General features: G+C 39.1%; 2 protein-coding genes across 5 annotated transcripts in view; both read right to left on the bottom strand.

Annotated features, from left to right (window-relative positions):
• The window catches only part of AsnRS (asparagine--tRNA ligase), a 62,600-nt gene extending 40,156 nt beyond the window's left edge, over nucleotides 1-22,444 (bottom strand). Inside the window, exons 1-6 of one of the 2 annotated variants that reach the window (XM_070084967.1) lie at nucleotides 22,320-22,444; nucleotides 11,550-11,695; nucleotides 10,988-11,296; nucleotides 7,526-7,582; nucleotides 7,023-7,227; nucleotides 6,525-6,682 (exon numbers count right to left, since the gene is read on the bottom strand). In XM_070084967.1, the coding sequence (XP_069941068.1) occupies nucleotides 6,525-6,682; nucleotides 7,023-7,227; nucleotides 7,526-7,582; nucleotides 10,988-11,296; nucleotides 11,550-11,695; nucleotides 22,320-22,341 (897 nt within the window). In that variant the 5' untranslated portion in view covers nucleotides 22,342-22,444. The remainder of the gene's footprint in view (nucleotides 1-6,524; nucleotides 6,683-7,022; nucleotides 7,228-7,525; nucleotides 7,583-10,987; nucleotides 11,297-11,549; nucleotides 11,696-22,319) is intronic. The other variant, XM_070084968.1, reaches the window with a different exon arrangement.
• Nucleotides 1-25,000, bottom strand: part of LOC128703856 (oxysterol-binding protein-related protein 1) — a 648,989-nt gene that overhangs the window by 363,900 nt on the left and 260,089 nt on the right. The gene's annotated exons all lie outside the window — the stretch shown is intronic.

The raw sequence follows: 25,000 nt of genomic DNA, 5'->3' as shown, positions 1-25,000 counted from the left end.
ACAGACTTATCCCCCTATAATTTTTGCACTCTCTTTTATCCCCCTTTGCCTTTATACAAAGGAACTATGCATGCTCTCTGCCAATCCCTAGGTACCTTACCCTCTTCCATACATTTATTAAATAATTGCACCAACCACTCCAAAACTATATCCCCACCTGCTTTTAACATTTCTATCTTTATCCCATCAATCCCGGCTGCCTTACCCCCTTTCATTTTACCTACTGCCTCACGTACTTCCCCCACACTCACAACTGGCTCTTCCTCACTCCTACAAGATGTTATTCCTCCTTGCCCTATACACGAAATCACAGCTTCCCTATCTTCATCAACATTTAACAATTCCTCAAAATATTCCCTCCATCTTCCCAATACCTCTAACTCTCCATTTAATAACTCTCCTCTCCTATTTTTAACTGACAAATCCATTTGTTCTCTAGGCTTCCTTAACTTGTTAATCTCACTCCAAAACTTTTTCTTATTTTCAACAAAATTTGTTGATAACAGCTCACCCACTCTCTCATTTGCTCTCTTTTTACATTGCTTCACCACTCTCTTAACCTCTCTCTTTTTCTCCATATACTCTTCCCTCCTTGCATCACTTCTACTTTGTAAAAACTTCTCATATGCTAACTTTTTCTCCCTTACTACTCTCTTTACATCATCATTCCACCAATCGCTCCTCTTCCCTCCTGCACCCACTTTCCTGTAACCACAAACTTCTGCTGAACACTCTAACACTACATTTTTAAACCTACCCCATTCCTCTTCGACCCCATTGCCTATGCTCTCATTAGCCCATCTATCCTCCAATAGCTGTTTATATCTTACCCTAACTGCCTCCTCTTTTAGTTTATAAACCTTCACCTCTCTCTTCCCTGATGCTTCTATTCTCCTTGTATCCCATCTACCTTTTACTCTCAGTGTAGCTACAACTAGAAAGTGATCTGATATATCTGTGGCCCCTCGATAAACATGTACATCCTGAAGTCTACTCAACCGTCTTTTATCTACCAATACATAATCCAACAAACTACTGTCATTTCGCCCAACATCATATCGTGTATACTTATTTATCCTCTTTTTCTTAAAATATGTAGGTTGGTAGACAGCAACCACCCAGGGAAGTACTACCGTCCTGCCAGATGACTGTGAAACAAAAACCTGTAACTGTTTTGCATGATGGTAGGATTGCTGGTTTTCTTTTTCTGTCTCATAAACACGCTAAGATAACAGGGATATCTTGCTACTCCTACTTACACTTTGGTCACACTTCACAGACACGCACATGCATATATATATATACATACATCTAGGTTTTCCTCCTTTTTCTAAATAGCTCTTGTTCTTTTTTATTTCTTCTATTGTCCATGGGGAAGTGGAAAAGAATCTTTCCTCCGTAAGCCATGCGTGTCGTATGAGGCGACTAAAATGCCGGGAGCAATGGGCTAGTAACCCCTTCTCCTGTATACAATTACTAAAAAAGAGAAGAAGAAAAACTTTATAAAACTGGGTTGCTTAAATGTGCGTGGATGTAGTGCGGATGACAAGAAACAGATGATTGCTGATGTTATGAATGAAAAGAAGTTGGATGTCCTGGCCCTAAGCGAAACAAAGCTGAAGGGGGTAGGAGAGTTTCAGTGGGGGGAAATAAATGGGATTAAATCTGGAGTATCTGAGAGAGTTAGAGCAAAGGAAGGGGTAGCAGTAATGTTAAATGATCAGTTATGGAAGGAGAAAAGAGAATATGAATGTGTAAATTCAAGAATTATGTGGATTAAAGTAAAGGTTGGATGCGAGAAGTGGGTCATAATAAGCGTGTATGCACCTGGAGAAGAGAGGAATGCAGAGGAGAGAGAGAGATTTTGGGAGATGTTAAGTGAATGTATAGGAGCCTTTGAACCAAGTGAGAGAGTAATTGTGGTAGGGGACTTGAATGCTAAAGTAGGAGAAACTTTTAGAGAGGGTGTGGTAGGTTAATTGGGGGTGCCAGGTGTAAATGATAATGGGAGCCCTTTGATTGAACTTTGTATAGAAAGGGGTTTAGTTATAGGTAATACATATTTTAAGAAAAAGAGGATAAATAAGTATACATGATATGATGTAGGGCGAAATGACAGTAGTTTGTTGGATTATGTATTGGTAGATAAAAGACTGTTGAGTAGACTTCAGGATGTACATGTTTATAGAGGGGCCACAGATATATCAGATCACTTTCTAGTTGTAGCTACACTGAGAGTAAAAGGTAGATGGGATACAAGGAGAATAGAAGCATCAGGGAAGAGAGAGGTGAAGGTTTATAAACTAAAAGAGGAGGCAGTTAGGGTAAGATATAAACAGCTATTGGAGGATAGATGGGCTAATGAGAGCATAGGCAATGGGGTCGAAGAGGTATGGGGTAGGTTTAAAAATGTAGTGTTAGAGTGTTCAGCAGAAGTTTGTGGTTACAGGAAAGTGGGTGCAGGAGGGAAGAGGAGCGATTGGTGGAATGATGATGTAAAGAGAGTAGTAAGGGAGAAAAAGTTAGCATATGAGAAGTTTTTACAAAGTAGAAGTGATGCAAGGAGGGAAGAGTATATGGAGAAAAAGAGAGAAGTTAAGAGAGTGGTGAAGCAATGTAAAAAGAGAGCAAATGAGAGAGTGGGTGAGATGTTATCAACAAATTTTGTTGAAAATAAGAAAAAGTTTTGGAGTGAGATAAACAAGTTAAGAAAGCCTAGAGAACAAATGGATTTGTCAGTTAAAAATAGGAGAGGAGAGTTATTAAATGGAGAGTTAGAGGTATTGGGAAGATGGAGGGAATATTTTGAGGAATTGTTAAATGTTGATGAAGATAGGGAAGCTGTGATTTCGTGTATAGGGCAAGGAGGAATAACATCTTGTAGGAGTGAGGAAGAGCCAGTTGTGAGTGTGGGGGAAGTACGTGAGGCAGTAGGTAAAATGAAAGGGGGTAAGGCAGCCGGGATTGATGGGATAAAGATAGAAATGTTAAAAGCAGGTGGGGATATAGTTTTGGAGTGGTTGGTGCAATTATTTAATAAATGTATGGAAGAGGGTAAGGTACCTAGGGATTGGCAGAGAGTATGCATAGTTCCTTTGTATAAAGGCAAAGGGGATAAAAGAGAGTGCAAAAATTATAGGGGGATAAGTCTGTTGAGTGTACCTGGTAAAGTGTATGGTAGAGTTATAATTGAAAGAATTAAGAGTAAGACGGAGAATAGGATAGCAGATGAACAAGGAGGCTTTAGGAAAGGTAGGGGGTGTGTGGACCAGGTGTTTACAGTGAAACATATAAGTGAACAGTATTTAGATAAGGCTAAAGAGGTCTTTGTGGCATTTATGGATTTGGAAAAGGCGTATGACAGGGTGGATAGGGGGGCAATGTGGCAGATGTTGCAAGTGTATGGTGTAGGAGGTAGGTTACTGAAAGCAGTGAAGAGTTTTTACGAGGCTAGTGAGGCTCAAGTTAGAGTATGTAGGAAAGAGGGAAATTTTTTCCCAGTAAAAGTAGGCCTTAGACAAGGATGTGTGATGTCACCGTGGTTGTTTAATATATTTATAGATGGGGTTGTAAGAGAAGTAAATGCGAGGGTCTTGGCAAGAGGCGTGGAGTTAAAAGATAAAGAATCACACACAAAGTGGGAGTTGTCACAGCTGCTCTTTGCTGATGACACTGTGCTCTTGGGAGATTCTGAAGAGAAGTTGCAGAGATTGGTGGATGAATTTGGTAGGGTGTGCAAAAGAAGAAAATTAAAGGTGAATACAGGAAAGAGTAAGGTTATGAGGATAACAAAAAGATTAGGTGATGAAAAATTGAATATCAGATTGGAGGGAGAGAGTATGGAGGAGGTGAACGTATTCAGATATTTGGGAGTGGACGTGTCAGCGGATGGGTCTATGAAAGATGAGGTGAATCATAGAATTGATGAGGGAAAAAGAGTGAGTGGTGCACTTAGGAGTCTGTGGAGACAAAGAACTTTGTCCTTGGAGGCAAAGAGGGGAATGTATGAGAGTATAGTTTTACCAACGCTCTTATATGGGTGTGAAGCGTGGGTGATGAATGTTGCAGCGAGGAGAAGGCTGGAGGCAGTGGAGATGTCGTGTCTGAGGGCAATGTGTGGTGTGAATATAATGCAGAGAATTCGTAGTTTGGAAGTTAGGAGGAGGTGCGGGATTACCAAAACTGTTGTCCAGAGGGCGGAGGAAGGGTTGTTGAGGTGGTTCGGGCATGTAGAGAGAATGGAGCGATACAGAATGACTTCAAGAGTGTATCAGTCTGTAGTGGAAGGAAGGCGGGGTAGGGGTCGGCCTAGGAAGGGTTGGAGGGAGGGGGTAAAGGAGGTTTTGTGTGCGAGGGGCTTGGACTTCCAGCAGGCATGCGTGAGCGTGTTTGATAGGAGTGAATGGAGACAAATGGTTTTTAATACTTGACGTGCTGTTGGAGTGTGAGCAAAGTAACATTTATGAAGGGATTCAGGGAAACCGGCAGGCCGGACTTGAGTCCTGGAGATGGGAAGTACAGTGCCTGCACTCTGAAGGAGGGGTGTTAATGTTGCAGTTTAAAAACTGTAGTGTAAAGCACCCTTCTGGCAAGACAGTGATGGAGTGAATGATGGTGAAAGTTTTTCTTTTTCGGGCCACCCTGCCTTGGTGGGAATCGGCCAGTGTGATAATAAAAAAAATAAAAATAATAATAACTAAACCCCTTTCTATACAAAGTTCAATCAAAGGGCTCCCATTATCATTTACATCTGGCACCCCAAACTTACCTACCACACCCTGTCTAAAAGTTTCTCCTACTTTAGCATTCAGGTCCCCTACCACAATTACTCTCTCACTTGGTTCAAAGGCTCCTATACATTCACTTAACATCTCCCAAAATCTCTCTCTCTCCTCTGCATTCCTCTCTTCTCCAGGTGCATACACGCTTATTATGACCCACTTCTCGCATCCAACCTTTACTTTAATCCACATAATTCTCGAATTTACACATTCATATTCTCTTTTCTCCTTCCATAACTGATCATTTAACATTACTGCTACCCCTTCCTTTGCTCTAACTCTCTCAGATACTCCAGATTTAATCCCATTTATTTCCCCCCACTGAAACTCTCCTACCCCCTTCAGCTTTGTTTCGCTTAGAGCCAGGACATCCAACTTCTTTTCATTCATAACATCAGCAATCATCTGTTTCTTGTCATCCGCACTACATCCACGCACATTTAAACAACCCAGTTTTATAAAGTTTTTCTTCTTCTCTTTTTTAGTAAATGTATACAGGAGAAGGGGTTACTAGCCCATTGCTCCCGGCATTTTAGTCGCCTCATACGACAAGCATGGCTTACGGAGGAAAGATTCTTTTCCACTTCCCCATGGACAATAGAAGAAATAAAAAAGAACAAGAGCTATTTAGAATAAGGAGAAAAACCTAGATGTATGTATATATATATATATGCATGTGCGTGTCTGTGAAGTGTGACCAAAGTGTAAGTAGGAGTAGCAAGATATCCCTGTTATCCCTGTTATATATAAATATATATATAAATATAAATATATATATATATATATATATAAATATATAAATATATATATATAAATATATAAATATATATATAAATATATAAATATATATATAAATATATAAATATATATATAAATATATAAATATATATATAAATATATAAATATATATATAAATATATATATAAATATATATATATATATAAATATATAAATATATATATATATATATATATATATAAATATATATATAAATATATATATATATATATATATATAAATATATATATAAATATATAAATATATATATATATATATATATATATATATATATATAAATATATATATATATATATATATATATATATATATATATATATATATATACACACACACACACACACACACACACATTTAAGGCTAAAAGAGCAGTGGGGATGTTGCAGTTCAGCAGTTCATTTGAATTGTGATGTCTGCTGTCTTCTGGCAAGATGGCTATTCAACAAATGATGGTGAATGCATTTCCATTTTTTTCCAATTGCCATACTTTGGTGGGAGACAGCCAGCATAGTAAAAATAATCACCAAATCATTGATAACTGTCACTTCTTTCCCCTTTCTTTTAGTATTCTTTGTCTTGTATTCATTGTCTTCTGTTGTTCAACCACCAATAACCCATCTTACTATAAACTACAGTGCCTGCACTCTGAAGGAAGGGTAGGGATATCTGCAGTTTGGAGGGGCATCTGAAGTGCAGTATCTGGTGAAAGTGCTTGTTTTTCAGGTAACCTACCTTGGTGGGAGACCAGTGTAATAAAAAAAAATTCAGTTAGAAGTGTTACAGCCCATACAGTGCTTGAGGAATGGGAAGTAATTAGGCTTCGTCGATGGAAAGAGTAACTAATTCCATAGATCCAAAAGCCCTTACCACACTGACATACAAATCTTATGAACATCATTTAAACAGGTACACAGGGAAGATAAAAAAAAATGGCAAGATCCTTACCTCCTTTCCCTCTGGAACTTCTTGAAGTGTACCATACAATGAGACAGAACTCTCAGTGTTGAGAATTATAGCTTCATATGTTTGACACAACTTGTCTGTCAGAACTGTCTGTAGGAATCCCGATCCATCACGAAGGACAATAAACATCATATTTTTACCTGGAAACAGTAATATATATTACTCAACCTAAAAAAATATCCATTTACAGTAAAGTGAAATATTAAAACTTTCAAAAGTTTGAGCAATGAAAAATTTGCACTGCTGTCACTATTGTAATTACAGTACTTAAGTTTAGAACAAATTATATGCCACTTGGCTTTCAAGAAAAAAAACAATAACACTGAAAATTCTGAACAAAGAAGAACTTTTTTTCTACCTGCATACTGGTGTCAGTGCAAACAAGTGACAACTTTAAGTTTGTTAAGCAGAAAAAGTGGTACATTATGTTACAAGTGTTAGCAAGGCATGAATGCTAGAGAGAAAGGCAGAAAGACTAACCCTGTCTTCTGAGTCTATGAACCCATCCATTAACTTTAACTCTCTTATTACGATACTGTTTACCATCTCTAATCTTGATACAGAGAGCAGGAGGTAAACTTGGATCTTCTGATATAGTCACTTTTCTGGCCTCTTCAAGAGCCTTCGTCCGCTTCTCCTCGTCCTCCTTTTCTTTTTTAAGACGAGCTTCAAGTTTTTTACACTCCTAGAAAATATATGTGGTATTTAAGTCACAACTACAGATCCTTTTTAAATTGATTCATTAGATACAAATATCTTTAACATGACTAATTTGTTTCACTGTATGCATATCACTTAAAATAATGTTTTCTCTACTTCAAAATTTAATGCCAATCTTGTATACAAAATATTTTCTATAGTATTGTATTGTACTTTACATTTCTCTATTTAGTGCTAAATATGAAAAAATCTACTATTCTTGATGTAAATTACTTATTCAAAATAAGGGTTTTATTATAAAAGACTTAAAGTCATACACTTACATCTTTCCAGAGTTTAGTGAGTTTCTTCAACTGACTCTTAGCAATAATTTCATATTTCTGGAACAACGTGAAGAAGAAAATCAATAAAATGAAACTTTAAAAAATGGTTTCAAAAAGTTTTAAATGTTCCAAAACAAGATTCTAATCCGCTTGTAAAAAAAAAATCAGATATGACATTACAAGAACCAAAGAAGGAGGATAACAAAAATTAATTAAAAGATGTATATATCATAAACATGACTCAGGTGCTCTGAGAGGACCTGCAAGGTGTATTAGTAATCAGCAATAATCCTCATCCTAAATAACAAAAGATAAGGCACAACGTATGGAAGAGTCTCACTAGGAATCAAGGTTTACACTAGTACAGTATAACTAGAGAACTCATTAAGATCAAGCATCCAAAACCACTGAGTGAGTTTACTGCCAGCATATGTAAGGGATGAAGGGGCATCAAAGGAGCATGAAATGGGCTTTTCAGAGAACTGATAAACTGCCCTGTTATTTATACAGATTTTTGAAGATAGAAGCAACAAGATTCTGGTTGAAATGATAAAAGGCAATTTCAACTTTCAAAACCAATGGAAGGTAGAGTACATAAATGATTCTCGTGATTAAGAGGAAAATAAAGATAATGACAACAATGGCCAGACAGATAAAAGCATGCGATAGGGTACACACTAAGAAAAAATCCAGGATTCTAGCCCACAAAAGCATTCTTTATTTTTTTTTTTTTTTGCAGGTAGAGTACTATGCAACGCTTTGATTACATGCAGGTGAGGGCAGGTAAGTTTGAAGGGGCTGTGACCTCCAGCAAGGATGAGGGTAAGTTTGAAGGGGCTGCCACCTCCAGCAAGGATGCAAAACCAGCTCTTATACTTAAAATTCTGTTACAAGCAAAGTAGCAGTCAAACCTCAAAATTTTAAAGCTTCATTTATTCACTTTTAGTGAAAAATCTTCCACAAATTTTTTTTATTTGCAGGTTTCTTGCAAGGTCCCCCCCCCCCTTTTTTTCTGGTTTATTTTAGTTTTCTGTTTGGTGGCTGACCCCTCAATTGAAAACTAACCAAAGGATATGGATCAGAATATACTTGCTAGATTTTTCCATGCCAAATTTCTCTCCTCTGTATGAATGCCAAAATTAACAAAAAAAATTAATCCCAATCTGGAAGAAAATTTTGTTATACTTGCAGGAGTTCAAGGTACCTTTGCCTTGATCCTGAAGGACTCTTGATCCTAGGATTTGTAACTACTCTTCCTTGAATCAAATTTCATCACCTCCCATTACCCAGACACTGTATGACCCCTATGGGTTTAGCACTCCCCATTAATGCAATAATACTACATCTATAAACCCAACTTCAATGAATTTGGAGATCTCACGAAGAAAATAGTATTGTAAAAAATTTTTGTGGTTTCGTCAAGATTTTTTTTTAACCCTTTCAGGGTCCAAGGCCCAAATCTGTTATTTTTTCTTATGAAATCGTAGAGAATCTTTTTGTGAAGGTAATAAAACAAAAAGTACGAAATTTGGTGGAAAATTGACGAAATTATGCTCTCGCGAATTTTGATGTGTCAGCGATATTTACGAATCGGCGATTTTGCCGACTTTGACTCCCATTTTAGGCCAATTACATTATTCCAATCAACCAAATTCTTAGCTATTTCACTAGTATTACTTCTATTCTATCGATTGAGCACAAGAAATCGCCAAGTCAACTGTTTCAACTACAAAATAAAGTGATCGGAAATTGTTAATTTGGCCAATTTAACACAAAGTTCAAAATATTCCAATTTCAAAATAGGGTCCAGAATGAACAATGTAGGCATTCCTGGCACTAAACTAACATTTCTTCTGATTAGTTATGTTTTGAGACTTTACAAATAAATTCCATTTTGATTTTTTATTCACATAATGAATCACACCAAAAAATAGGATTTACTGTTATGCAAAAAAAATAAAAAAATATTTGTGAATGTATATTAGACCCACCAGCTATGGGAGGTCGTTTGTTTAGTTCGAAAAATTAACAAGTCAGTTTCCAGTGTGAATATTAAAAATGGTCGCAAATAAACTATACATACGACAGGTTGTTAGGATAAATACACATGTGCAATCAGTTAGATGTATCTTTATTAGGCCCAAATGTACGATCAGAGTGAGCATTTAGATCACCTACACAGTACGACTTCTGAGTCAGTAGCGAATACAGATCAAAAAAATAGTGATGGAGGAGAAATTAACAAGCAGAAGAGCTGTGAAGACGATGGAATCAGTCCATTACCCATTCTACCAACTTTTCTGTACTCGACTGAAGAAGCCCTCTGTGTAGGTGAAATGTTTTGAAATAAAGGTATCTAACAGTTGCATGTGTCTCTTACCTAACAAGTTTCCAGTGGAAAGTTGTGAACTAATGCCAGATGTTTTCAGCTAATGCACCCGAGCAGTTTACAAGCTAACCTTTTCATGTCTTGATATAATCCATAATGCCCTCACCTAATGCCCTATCCTATCCTAATCCTATTAGCGATGTTTTTGTTATTGTTGATGTTTATTGTTAATGTTGTTAACAAAGAAAGCTCCTAAAATAGTGAAATAACCTCTCACTGTGTAAACAAGACACACAGCACTCAGTGTGTACAGATGAGCACCTGATATTAGTGCAATATACTTCACTATGCAATTTCATACAATTCACCAGTACAGTGGACCCCCGGTTAACGATATTTTTTCACTCCAGAAGTATGTTCAGGTACCAGTACTGACCGAATTTGTTCCCATAAGGAATATTGTGAAGTAGATTAGTCCATTTCAGACCCCCAAACATACACGTACAAACGCACTTACATAAATACACTTACATAATTGGTCGCATTCGGAGGTGATCGTTATGCGGGGGTCCACTGTAATTTCAGCAATAAAATATACGAAATTAGCATACATTATAATCCAGTCTTCATCTTCAGTTATAACATGGATGTTTAGGTAAAACTCAAATTTGCTTAACTTAAAATTCACTTAACACACTTTCTATTGTATCTATAGGGAGAGAGAAAAAGGGGATTAAGTATATTTACGATAAATCTATAGACCTGATACCTCTAGGAAATTTTCAGCAAGAGTGGTCAGTAAATAAACCCTCAATGGAGTAGTAAATAATCTTAAATTATCACTGACGTTGAATAGTTAGAGCAATTACTATACACATAACGTGGTAAAATGAATACAAAAGAGAGGTTCACTAACAAGAAAAATTAAAATAATAGTTAAGGAATATTCATGCAACAAGGACTACATTATCACAATTTTGACAAGAGTTGCTTATTAATGACTACCAATATAATATAGATGGACAACACACTGCAATCTACCAATCATGCAAAATAAAAGAGGTGAAATTCCAAGTATGACTCCCACTTTTAAATTTATAATCAAATTTACATTTTACAAGAAACCTCCTTACATTCCCTTGAGATAGTCTGGCATCAGGAAGGCTGAACTGTTTAAGAATACAAAGATCTGTCTGTGGCAAATCCTTCAAATCAGAGTCAAAACTCTGAATATGTCTCCACCACCTCGTAAAGTGTGGATAGGAAGACGTAAGCGGACCATTCTTAGGTGATGCTTTGCCCATACGTTCAAGTACCAGTGTGTCAGCTTGCGTGGGCACGTGACCCACAATGTAGCTTGATTGGCTTAAGTGCTGGTCTAATGCTTGCAGACACACAGTTAGGGAAGCTTCGGGGCTGCTACACAATTTACCTCCCTCACCCTAGAAGAGGAGACCATTGAAACAAACAGTGGTCTGCAGGAACTCAAACTTTTATAACCCCATTACACTGCTAGTGTTGTAACCTATCAGCAAATCTCCAAACAGTATTTCAAAAGTATATTACAAAGGCAGTGCTTTAGCCATACTGTGAAGTGAGAGAACTGACAAGTTCTTACTCAACATTGGCCACTTAAACAAGATAAAATGCCCCAAACTGTTACACATTTAAAGTAGCACTGACAGTACTCCTTACCTGGTCTTCCTTGCCATCAACATATATTGTAGGGAATGGTTCTTTGCCAGCCTTCCGCATGGCCTGAAGAGCAGTTTTGTAAGGCTTACTAGATGTGCCATCACCACTTTCATCACATCCAAATTTATCAGATGTGTAAATTTCTCCTGAAGAGGCAAAACAAAACTTGGTTTTTATTATTGCTATTATTATTGAGATGCAATATATGAAGGAAAGAAAAAAAGACAGAAAAAGAAAGCAAGAGTACATGAGTAAGACCTAATTATCTGCTGAAAAGTATGAGACTACTGTCTTTGTTATGACTATCTCTTAACCCTTTCACTATCTCGTGTACAGTAGATCTACATGACTGGGGCCTTACGTAGATCTACACGTAAATCATAGCATCCTCAAGTAAGAGAGTGGTAAATTTTGGCCCATACAAGAGAATGGGGTCTGTGCCATACCCATGGCACAGACCCTGAGTGAGTTAAAATAGAGACTGAGGCCTTTGAGGGTGGTTTTTTACTGTTTTATTGGCCATTTTCTGGTGCTACTTGATAGACCAAAAGACATACTAGTGAGAAAAGAAGATTTTGGTTGGTTTCAGATCAGACATTGCCCAAAATGGGCTTCGAAGTGTTACATGTGGCAAATTTTTGACGATTCTTCAAGGAAGGATAAGAGGCCTGCCTACCTCCCTGGGATGACCTAAACTATAACCAGGCATTCTTGGTTATGGTTTATTAACTGAGAAACAGGGAAAAATGTTTTTTTATTTTTGTGTGACAAATTCAAAATGAAAGACAAGTGTTGTATGGAGAGGCCTGGGGAAATGATTAATGAATATATGTCAGGTAGGACACTAGGACACCATCCTGTAAGTGGAACCTACACAGGTGATGTGATCATTACCTTTTTTCAGTGCCATTTGACATTCAAACACTGCTTAAGAGGCTAGAATACCTACATTGTTTGTTTTGAACTCTGTTTTTAAATTAGATTTTTTTTAAATAATGTACAGTGCAAAATTGAATAAATTACTGACTTCCCAGGTGTTTTTTTTTTTTGGTAGTTCTGGTAGTTAGAGGCATTAAGATATTGTATGATAAGCTGTTGGGTTATATATAAAAATGTTTTATGGACTTTTAAATTACTATAATGGTTATAAGTAAGTAAGTAAGTAAGTAAGTTTATTCAGGTATACACAAATACAGTTACATAGAATTATCATACATAGCAGCATATGTGTAGAGAACCTAGGATAACCCAAAAAAGTCAGACAGAGTGACTTATTTCCATTGGGGTCCTTTTACCTTATTATTATAATATAAAGGTTATGGGAAGTACAATGCCTGCACTTTAAAGGAGTGGTTTGGGATATTGGCAGTTTGGAGGGATATGTTGTGTATCTTTATACGTATATGCTTCTAAACTGTTGTATTCTGAGCACCTCTGCAAAAGCAGTGATAATGTGTGAGTGTGGTGAAAGTGTTTTCTTTTTGGGGATTTTTCTTTCTTTTTTGGGTCACCCTGCCTCAGTGGGAGACGACCGACTTGTTGGAAAAAAAAAAAAAAAAAAATAAAGGTTATAATATTTTCTTATTATTCTATAATGAAGATAACATCTTATTATCATACTAAAAAGACTATCTACTACACGAGGGTCATTAAGACTATCTACAATACGAGGGTCATTACTAGGAATAAGGTAAAATTTGCACGTATGTTAGATAAAAAATAGAAAATCATTCCCCTCCCTTTCTGTAGCTACATTCATCAGACACCTTTTGGCACTCTTCTTGAACTGGTTCATGCTATGACTGGCTTTGACATGTGCGGGTAGTCTGTTCCATTCCTTTATTGCTGTACAATAAAAGGTGTTTGAAGCCTGGCCAATGACTGTGGGTACTACAAAGTTGTGCTCTCTCCCCCTAGTACTATGATTGCTTTGGTTCCCAACCTTGACAAAATTGACAGCAAGATATTCTGGACACTGTTTGTGAGCAATTTTATAAACATGATTTAGCTTCAGTTGTTTTACTCTGTCTTCAACATTCAGCATATCCAACTGCTGTAATTTATCCTGGCCTACATGTTCTCTTGGTCCCAGCCCCAGGATGAATCTTACGATTTTGTTCTCGGTGATTTGCAGTCTATCTTTCAGTTTTTTTGTCAAGGCAGAGTATCAAGAAGAGCAAGCGTAATCCATATGGCATTGTATAAGGGCTAGACATAGGGTCCTGCGAGCCTCAGTAGGTAGACACTGTGCTTGTCTATACAGGAACTTCAGTCTGGCATTCGCTTTCTTTACTACACTGTTCCCTATCAATTCTCCTGACATGCATGGGTCAAAGGGGATTCCCAAATATTTTACTGATGAAACCAAAGTGATGGGCTCCCCATTACATTGAACATTAAAGTTATTTACCCTTCTCAGTTTATGTTTCGTGCCAAAGAGAATGGCTTCAGTTTTCCCTAGGTGTAATGATAGTTTGTTGTCTACTAACCATTTGCTGCAGGACTCCAGTTCCAGTGTTAAAACATTAGCAATATCTTGTGGGTCTTTACCTGACACTAACAGAGCACTGTCATCTGCATACAGTAGGAGTTTGCACTTGACACTGATAGGCATATCATTGACATAACATAAGAATAATAAGGGACCCAGAATACTACCTTGGGGAACTCCACATGTTATCGGCAGGGGTTCTGATTCTGTTTTGTTGATTTTGACTATTTGTCTCCTGTTGCTAAGGTAGGACTTAAACCAGTCTACAGAACCTATACCGATAGCTTGAAGTTTATTACATAATATATTGTGGTTGACAGTATCGAAGGCCTTTTGCAGGTCTAAGGTTACCATACCTATGAGGTTCCCCTTTGACATTTCAGTTCTCAGGTAATCCATCAGATTAATAAGGGAGGTGTCGGTTGAGTAGGATCTTCTAAAGCCCGATTGATAGTTATGGAGAATGTTGTTGTCATTAAGGTACTTAACTACTTGAGAATACACCGCCCTCTCTAGAATTTTAGATATTATACTGAGTATACTAACAGGCCTATAGTTGCTTACATCAGACCTACTATTTTTCTTGAAGATAGGAGTAACTCTGGCCTCCTTGAACCCCTCCAGTACGGTTATATTAAGAACAAAACTGTTATAAGCATACAATCTGATAACAAATATTCAGCCTACTACATAAGAGAAAGCAAAATTTGTAATATAATTTGCAGTACCTTCATTGATCTCATTTTTGTTTGCATGATATATGTATAATTACAGTGGAACCTTGGTACTTGAACTTAATTCGTTCCAGAAGGCTGTTCAAGTGCCGATCTGTTCGAGTACCGAACGAATTTTTCCCAACCAGTTTTCTTTTTTGTTGGCTGTTATCACTAATCTTCTTAGGCCCCATGGTGATTTATTTATACAAATAATATGAAAAACACCAAAAAATGCGAAGAAACGCGAAATAGTTTACAGCGAATTTCTGGCAGATTATTTGTTTGGCCGAGTGCCGAGCAAACGGTCGACTACCGAGCAATTTTTTTTACCGAATAAAGCATAAGAATACCAAACTGTTCGAGTAGGGAGCAGTTCAAGTACCGAGGTTCCACTGTATATAAAATTATTTCCTGTTGTTCTTTACACATGAGAAGACAGATACAATCCAAGTAATTAATTATTACTAAAGTATAAATTCTCATGAAATGAGGTCAAGCTTCTAAACTCAATATTTACCTTTATTTCCATCATTATTGTTATTATATTTAGTACAAAGCATTACAACTATAACATTCACAGTGACTGGAGGACAGGTGAAATTCTTTTGATCAAGAGCCCTTCACCAGTACCACAGAATCTTTCTTAAGGTCTTCACTTCCACTGGGGTTCATTACTCGCATCTCACTCATAAGATGCACCTCACACAAAATCTAAAAAATAATACAAGCAGTGGCTTATGAGTCACTGTTCTATGTATGAAGACTGACAACTGTGTAACAGTGACAGCTAGTACAGTAACACCATGCACGAGGACAGTGAAAGCTGTGTAACAGCAACACCATGCAGGAACACATACAAAAATACAGAAAAAGAACATCTGAGTACAGGGAAGCAAGCAAAAGTACAAGAAATCAATATGAATGGGTGAGAAGAGGCTCAATAAAAATGTGAGAACAACATAGCATCAAAAGTCAAATATGAGCCAAAACTGCTAAACAACCATATCAGCAATATAGCAATGGTGAAACACCAGGTAATAAGGCTGAGGCAGGATGGAGGGGAGTTCTGGAATGACCAGACAGTCTGGACGAGCTGAATAAAAGATTTAGGAAAGTATTCTTATTCTTAATGGGATTAGGAAGGAACACTGATACTGAATCAGAGGTAGTGTGTACCAACAAGTACTGGACATACTTCACACAACAGATGATGAAACTGCCGAGCGAGCTAGATACTTTGAAGACGAGGTGACCAAACAACATCGCTGCATGGGTTCTGAGAGGAAGTGTAAGTACTGAATGAACCACTAGCAGCAATCTTCAATAAGTCGACTGAAACAAGGCAGCTGCTAGAGGTAGGGAAAAACAGTGAATGTGATCCTGATATTTTAAAAAAAGGGGCAGACAAGCCAGTGTCGTTAACACATATACTACTGTATGTAAGGTTATGAAGGTTATTAGAAAGAACAGCAGAGCACATGGAATGCAGTAGATTCATAAGTAAAAGCCAGCATGATTTTGGAGGAGGCAAATTACATCTTACAAGTTTAATAGGTAATGAAGGTTAGAGAGGAGAGAGAGAGAATGGGTGGACTGTATATTTTTGGACTGTAAGAAGGTATTTGACAGTACCCCCATAAGAGACTTGGACAAAAGATGGAGGAGCAGGCTGGAATGACAGGGAAAATGTTACACTGGAGTAAATAAGACTTAACAGAAAGGAAGCAAAGATTTATTACCTAGGAGGATTTGTGGGAATGGGCGAGTTTGATGAGTGGAGTTCCACAAGGGGCAGTACTTGGACCAGTACTATTTCTTATGTGAACAACACGAGAGAAGAGACAAAGGTGTCCCTGTTCACAGATGATGTGAAACCTGAGAATATAAACATGAGCAGACCAGGAAAGATCACAAATGGATCTGGACGGCTGCAGGACTGTTATGACAAGTGGCTGTTAGAACTTAAACTAGCAAAGGTATAGTTATGAAAATCAGGGAATGGCAAAGATGACCAGAAATAGTGCAGAGGCTCAGGGAAAAAAGATTGCAAACCTCCCTGAAAGAGGACCTCAGGGTGAGCACAGCTCCAAGCATATCGCCTGAAGCCCACATCAAGAGCATAACAGCTTTAGCAAATGCAAGACCGGCAAATTTCAGATTAATCCTTTCAGGGTCCGTCCCGTAGATCTACGGCTTCACGTTGAGTGTCCAAACCGTAGATCTACACCAAAATTCTAGCGCCGTCAAATTTAGCGCGAAAGCGCTCATAGGCCTACATGTGAGAGAACGGGTCTGCGTGGTGGGTGTGTGCCATAACAAAAAATCTAGGCGCCCGCATAGCATTGTGGGAACGCCGGCTCAGTTACCTTTGTTCACCATGCCTCGTCGCAAGTCAGCTCTCACTCCCCGGAAAATTGGGACTCTCCTCTTCCTATCTGATAGTTCTGACACTGATGGAAGTGGAAATGAAGACGAATTCTACGGCTTTGATCAGTTAGTGACCGAAAAGAATGACCAGGATATCAACAATAGTGCAGAAAACCCTGATGATCCTCAACCTTCTACCTCTGGTGTCGGTTGTGCCTCAACGCAAGAGAAAACTAATATTTTCGCATGGCCAGGCCTCTGACTTCAGTAATGATGATGATAGTGACGTGGATTGTGATTTTATTGCGCTCGACGATCATTCGAGTAGTGATAGTGAGGAATCATATTCACCAGTGAAGCGTCGGTATGTTCGCCGCCGCATGCGCTCGGGTAGTGTACCCTATGCAGTGCCCAGGGGACGGAGTACATCACGGAGTACATCCCGTGGCCCTACACCAGTTTTAGGTAGTGATAGTGAGGATGATGTGGCTACACTTGGCATGGATAGACCACAGGCATCAGTGGATGGTGTTAGTGGTGATGGTAGTGGGACCGCCATGCGTGACTCACCAGCCCACCACAACCACAACCACCCGCACAACCAGCCTATGATGTCCAGTATCCACCAGCAAACCGTATGTGGGATTGGCAGCAAAATCCCAATTTTGTTCCCAAGCCTCACCACTTTGATGACTCTCAAAGTGGAATTCTACCTACTTGTCCCCTTGGAACCACGGCCAATGAACTGGAATTCTTTGAATTATTCTTTGACCAGCCATTTATGGAAACTATTGTCAGGGAAAGTAATAAGTATTTTGAGTACACCATGGCAAATACGATCATATCACCACAGTCAAGACTACACAGGTGGAAAGAGACGACTGTGGCAGAAATGTATTTGCTTTTTGCAACAATAATGCTTATGCCTCATGTCTATAAGCATAATATAAAAGCATACTGGTCCACAGATCAGCTAATTTCTACCCCGGTCTTCAGTGAAATCATACCAGTGAACAGGTTTATCTTACTCTTACGTATGTTGCACTTCTCTGACAAAACCAGGCCTGACAGAAGTGACAGGTTATACAAGATAAGAAATGTTTTCATGTATCTCAAACAAAAGTTCAGCATATACTTTTATCCATTCAAGAATCTTGTAATTAACGAGTCTTTGATTTTGTTCAAAGGTAGACTGTCATTCAAGCAGTATATACCGAGCAAGAGGAAACGCTTTGGTATAAAACTGTTTGTACTCTGTGACTGACAGTGGCCTGGGGTTGGATATTGTTGTATACACGGGAAGTAAAACATTGAAAGATACCAAGATGTTATTGGGTATCTCAGGTGACGTAGTGAGAAACATGATGGCACCTTATCTTGGTAAGGGGCATACATTATATACCGACAACTGGTACACAAGCCCATTACTCAGTGATTTCATGCGAGTGAACAAGACAGATGTGTGTGGCACAGTGCGTTCTAATCGTAAACATATGCCCAGGCTCAACGCAGGTGCTCGTGGTGATGACGTGCAGGTGTTTACTGCCAATGACATCATGGCATTACGGTGGCATGACAAACGAGATGTCACATTGTTGACAACCATTCACCGTAATGAAATGCAAGACAGTGGCAAAGTTGATCGAGTGACTAATGAACGTATTCGAAAACCAGTGACAGTGATTGATTATACACAAAACATGTGCTTGGTTGACAAATGTGACATGCAGACTGGTTTTGTTGACTGTGTTTGTAAGAGTTACAAGTGGTACATGAAACTTTTCTTCCATCTCATGGACATTTCAATGCTCAATGCATATAATATGTACCAAATAAAGACTGGCAACAGACCACCATATGGTGAATTTTGTTTGTCTGTTGTCAGACAACTCATAATGAAGTACCAGGTAAGAACACCTGCTATACAACAAGGTCCTCGAATTCCTCAGGATATACCCAAGCGTTTGAGGAGAGAAGGTGATCATTTCATAATACAGCTTCCTTCAACTCAGAAGAAATTTGCTCAGAAGAGATGCATTGTCTGTGCACAAACAAAACGACGGCAACAAAGACGCAAAGACACTCAGTTTATGTGTGAGGAATGTAAGGTGCCTCTGTGCATGGTGCCTTGTTTCAAGGAGTTCCACAAGCTCCAGCAGTTTTAAAACCATGTCCAGTGATTGTAAATATGTAAATATATGATAGAACATTAGTATTATACAATATTTGTGCATGTTTATTGTAATAACAACAGTGGTAAACAATAATATGATAATAACTTTAGTGCGGTTATTGTGTTCAATACAGTGAGTTTATATATATACATTATATACAGTATTGGTCTCTCAGGCCCCAAATGTTAGTAGGAATAGAAAAAAATTGGAAAAGAAAAGAAAAAACTATAAAAACCGCTAAATATTGTAATGCACGTATGTGGAATTCGTCGATGTTGCCGCCACCACATCATTTTTGACAAACTTCTTGGCACTGTATCTCGGTAAGTACTGATCAGATTTTTTTTTTTGTCTTATTACCTTCACAAAAATATGCTCTTTAATTCTGTAAGAAAAAATAATTTTTTTTTTTTTTTTTTTCAAAATTTCTTGGACACCGGAGCACCACTTCAAATTTTGGCCTTGGACCCTGAAGGGGTTAAGTAAGTGTATTTTGGTACAGGAATCTGTACAAGGAGTCACTGATGACCTTATACACGATATATATCAGGAAAACCTTGGAGTCTGCAGCACCAACATGGAACTCACTCCTTTGATATACCTTTGAAGAGTTTAGAGAATTTATCTACTCTCTGAGCCCAGCCATGGGCCAGGCTCATCTGGTGCTTGCCTGGTCAACCAGGCATAAAATGTGTAGTTTACATGTAATAAAATAATGTTAAGCACAAAGACGACCACTAACGTACCTAAGCACTTCTATCAGCATGTAATTAAGGTGGAAAAAGTGCAAAGATCTGTAATGAAACTACATAATGCCACAACGGAGAGGTATGACCCATAAGGAGAGGCTAGAGGAACTAAACCTGACCATGTTAGAGGAACTAAACCTGACCATGTTAGAGGAACTAAACCTGACCATGTTAAGAGGAACTAAACCTGACCATGTTAAGAGGAACTAAACCTGACCATGTTAAGAGGAACTAAACCTGACCATGTTAGACCTGGAGTTTACCTGGAGAGAGTTTCGGGGGTCAACGCCCCTGCGGCCCGGTCTGTGACCAGGCCTCCTGGTGGATCAGCGCCTGATCAACCAGGCTGTTGCTGCTGGCTGCACGCAAACCAACGTACGAGCCACAGCCCGGCTGATCAGGAACTGACTTTAGGTGCTTGTCCAGTGCCAGCTTGAAGACTGCCAGGGGTCTGTTGGTAATCCCCATTATGTGTGCTGGGAGGCAGTTGAACAGTCTCGGGCCCCTGACACTTATTGTATGGTCTCTTAACGTGCTAGTGACACCCCTGCTTTTCATTGGGGGGATGGTGCATCGTCTGCCAAGTCTTCTGCTTTCGTAGTGAGTGATTTTCGTGTGCAAGTTCGGTACTAGTCCCTCTAGGATTTTCCAGGTGTATATAATCATGTATCTCTCCCTCCTGCATTCCAGGGAATACAGGTTTAGAAACCTCAAGCGCTCCCAGTAACTAAACCTGACCATGTTAAGAGGAACTAAACCTGACCATGTTATGAGGAACTAAACCTGACCATGTTATGAGGAACTAAACCTGACCATGTTATGAGGAACTAAACCTGACCATGTTAGAGGAACTAAACCTGACCATGTTAAGAGGAACTAAACCTGACCATGTTAAGACGAACTAAACCTGACCATGTTAAGAGGAACTAAACCTGACCATGTTAGAGGAACTAAACCTGACCATGTTAAGAGGAACTAAACCTGACCATGTTAAGAGGAACTAAACCTGACCATGTTAAGAGGAACTAAACCTGACCATGTTAAGAGGAACTAAACCTGACCATGTTAAGAGGAACTAAACCTGACCATGTTAAGAGGAACTAAACCTGACCATGTTAAGAGGAACTAAACCTGACCATGTTAAGAGGAACTAAACCTGACCATGTTAAGAGGAACTAAACCTGACCATGTTAAGAGGAACTAAACCTGACCATGTTAAGAGGAACTAAACCTGACCATGTTAAGAGGAACTAAACCTGACCATGTTAGAGGAACTAAACCTGACCATGTTGAGGAACTAAATCTGACCATGTTAAAAGGAACTAAACCTGACCATGTTGAGGAACTAAACCTGACCATGTTAAAAGGAACTAAACCTGACCATGTTAAGAGGAACTAAACCTGACCATGTTAAGGGGAACTAAACCTGACCATGTTAAGAGGAAATAAACCTGACCATGTTAAGAGGAACTAAACCTGACCATGTTAGAGGAACTAAACCTGACCATGTTAGAGGAACTAAACCTGACCATGTTAGAGGAACTAAACCTGACCATGTTAGAGGAACTAAACCTAACCATGTTAAGAGAAACTAAACCTGACCATGTTAGAGGAACTAAACCTGACCATGTTAGAGGAACTAAACCTGACCATGTTAAGAGGAACTAAACCTGACCATGTTAGAGGAACTAAACCTGACCATGTTAAGAGAAACTAAACCTGACCATGTTAGAGGAACTAAACCTGACCATGTTAAGAGAAACTAAACCTGACCATGTTAGAGGAACTAAACCTGACCATGTTAGAGGAGTGAAAGACCAGAGGTGACAAGATTACGACGTACAAAATACTGAGAGTAATTAACAAGGTGGACGGTGAGAGTCAGAAGGTGGACTCAGGTACACGAAGTTATAACCACAGACGAGTTATATGGATGTTAGGAAATACTTCTTTAGCCACAGATTAAGAAGTGAAGGACCCTGAGTGACAGGACTCACACAGCCAAGAGTCAACCCAGAAGCACATAGTGGAAAGTAGGGGCCAGGAGCTGAAACTCGACCCCTACAACCACATACAGGTGTAGTGACATTGTTATTATTATTATAATCAAAAGGAAGCGCTAAGCCACAAGGGCTATACAGCATGTGTAGTGACAGCTGTATGTGACAACGTGCAGGAAGACAACGTGTCGTCTTCCCGCACGTTGTCACTTATACAGCTGTCACACAGGGTGTAACTCTGTTATTACTACAGTAAGAGTGAGTATGACTGACCCAGAGTGGTGCAGTGATCCATGATGTGTTGTAAGACAGTGTAAGACGCCTCACTAACAACTCTCACACACACACTCCACTTTATATTAACACTCCCTCTAAACCATTAACACATTAATAACATTTTTAGTTACACAAAAACTACTCCATTATATTTTCATATTCAATTATTATGTTTCTAAGCATCACCTAAATTAATTAGGAAAAAATTATAGTAAACATTATACGCGTGTCACTTTTCGTTCGAATTGTGGTATTGACTTCGTCTTTATATGCATATCCTAAAATAACCTCTTATTAATATTTACAAATACAGTGGTTATAAGCGATAAATACGATATTAAGGTAACTTATTTATGTAACACCATGTGTTTAAACTAAAGTGAAAAAGCCTAATATCTTCTAACGCCGACAAGAGTTGAAACGAAAGAGACTTAACTCTCAATCCTTATAGCTATCAGTTGCATCATTCACTATCAGCTTCAACATTCACCATCAGTTGCATCATGCACCATCAGTTGCATCATTCACTATTAGTTGCATCATTCTTAGTTGCATCATCCTTATAGAGAATAAACTTTGAATTGAATTCACCATCAGTTGCATCATTCACCATCATAAGTACATAAGAAAGGAGGAACACTGCAGGCGGCCTGTTGGCCCATACTAGGCAGGTCCTTTACAATTCATCCCACTAATGTATGTATCAAAGATTGACAGTTTAATTGTAACTGATTCTCTGTCATCCATAAATGCTCTCAAATCATTAAGCATAAATTGTGGCATGCTTGTGTCAGAAGCCAGACACAGGTATGGTAGGATTGTGGACAGTGGAGTCAGAGTGCACATGCTGTGGATTCCATCTCACATTGGTCTTCAGATGCATGAAAGAACTGATAAATTGGCTAAGCTGTATGCTTTCAAAGAGGGGGTAGATTACAATCTTGGCTTGTCAGGTAGTAGTTTGAGAACAATAATACGAAAAGAACTTCAACTGAATTTTATGGACTTAAGACTCAGGGAGATTGACACCAGTGAGTCCATCTATCATCATTCTATCATGCAGGAGGAGCCACATGTCTATGGTGCATCCAACAAAATAAGCAGACTCTTGGATGTCACTACCGCCCGGCTCCGGCTGGGTTACAAGTATCTATGGCAGGTTAAATCACCACCACCAGATGTAGACCAAACGAAATGTAAACTTTGCCAGATGGACTATTGTCACACCCTGCGTCATTATGTACTGGAGTGTGATCAGATTAATGAATTTAGAAACAACTCACTCAGAAGTGTTCAAGAAATGGCTAAGTATTTTATCCACAGTGGTATATTACAGACCATTCTGGAGAAATACCCTGACTTTGCTAGCTGTAAATAAAGCATTACCACATATGTGCATGTGTGTGTGTGTGTGTGTGTGTGTACTCACCTATTTGTGGTTGCAGGGGTCGAGTCTTAGCTCCTGGCCCCGCCTCTTCACCGGTTGCTACTGGGCCCTCTCTCTCCCCGCTCCATGAGCTTTATCAAACCTCGTCTTAAAACTGTGTATGGTTCCTGCATCCACTACGTCATTTTCTAGGCTATTCCACTGCCTTACAACTCTATGACTGAAGAAATACTTCCTACTATCTCTCTGACTCATTTGTGTCTTCAACTTCCAATTGTGGCCTCTTGTTTCTGTGTCCCCTCCCTGGAACATCCTGTCTTTGTCCACCTTGTCTATTCCACGCAGTACTTTATATGTCGTTATCATGTCTCCCCTGACCCTCCAGTCCTCCAGTGTCGTCAGGCCGATTTCCCTTAATCTTTCTTCATAGGACATTCCCCTTAGCTCTGAAACTAACCTTGTCGCAAACCTTTGTACTTTCTCTAGTTTCTTGACGTGCTTTATCAAGTGCGGGTTCCAAACAGGTGCTGCATACTCCAGTATGGGCCTGACATACACGGTGTACAGTGTCTTGAATGATTCCTTACTAAGGTATCGGAATGCTGTTCTCAGGTTTGCCAGGCGCCCATATGCTGCAGCAGTTATCTGATTGATGTGTGCTTCCGGAGACATGCTCGGTGTTATACTCACCCCAAGATCTTTCTCCTTGAGTGAGGTTTGTGTGTGTGTGTGTGTGTGTGTGTGTGTGTGTGTGTGTGTGTGTGTGTGTGTGTGTGTGTGTGTGTGTGTGTGTATATGTGTGTGTGTGTGTGTGTTTGTGTGTGCGAGTGTGTGTGTGTGTGTGTGTGTATGTGTGTGTGTGTGTGTGTGTGCACTCACCTAGTTGAGATTGCAGGGGTCGAATCCAAGCTCCTGTGTGTGTGTGCGTGTACTCACCTAATTGTACTCACCTAATTGTGGTTGCAGGGGTCGAGACTCAGCTCCTGGCCCCGCCTCTTCACTGATCGCTACTGGATCCTCTCTCTCTCTGCTTCCTGAGCTTTGTCATACCTCTTCTTAAAACTATGTATGGTTCCTGCCTCCACTACTTCACTTGCTAGGCTATTCCACTTGCTGACAACTCTATGACTGAAGAAATACTTCCTAACGTCCCTGTGACTCGTCTGAGTCTTCAGCTTCCAGTTGTGACCCCTTGTCCCTGTGTCCCCTCTCTGGAACATCCTATCTCTGTCCACCTTGTCTATTCCCCGCAGTATCTTGTATGTAGTTATCACGTCTCCCCTGATCCTTC

This window comes from Cherax quadricarinatus, chromosome 14, assembly GCF_038502225.1.
Source record: "Cherax quadricarinatus isolate ZL_2023a chromosome 14, ASM3850222v1, whole genome shotgun sequence".
NCBI classification, from domain to species: domain Eukaryota; kingdom Metazoa; phylum Arthropoda; class Malacostraca; order Decapoda; family Parastacidae; genus Cherax; species Cherax quadricarinatus.
Note: the sequence above shows the minus strand (reverse complement) of the source record. Positions and strands in the feature narration are given on the sequence as shown.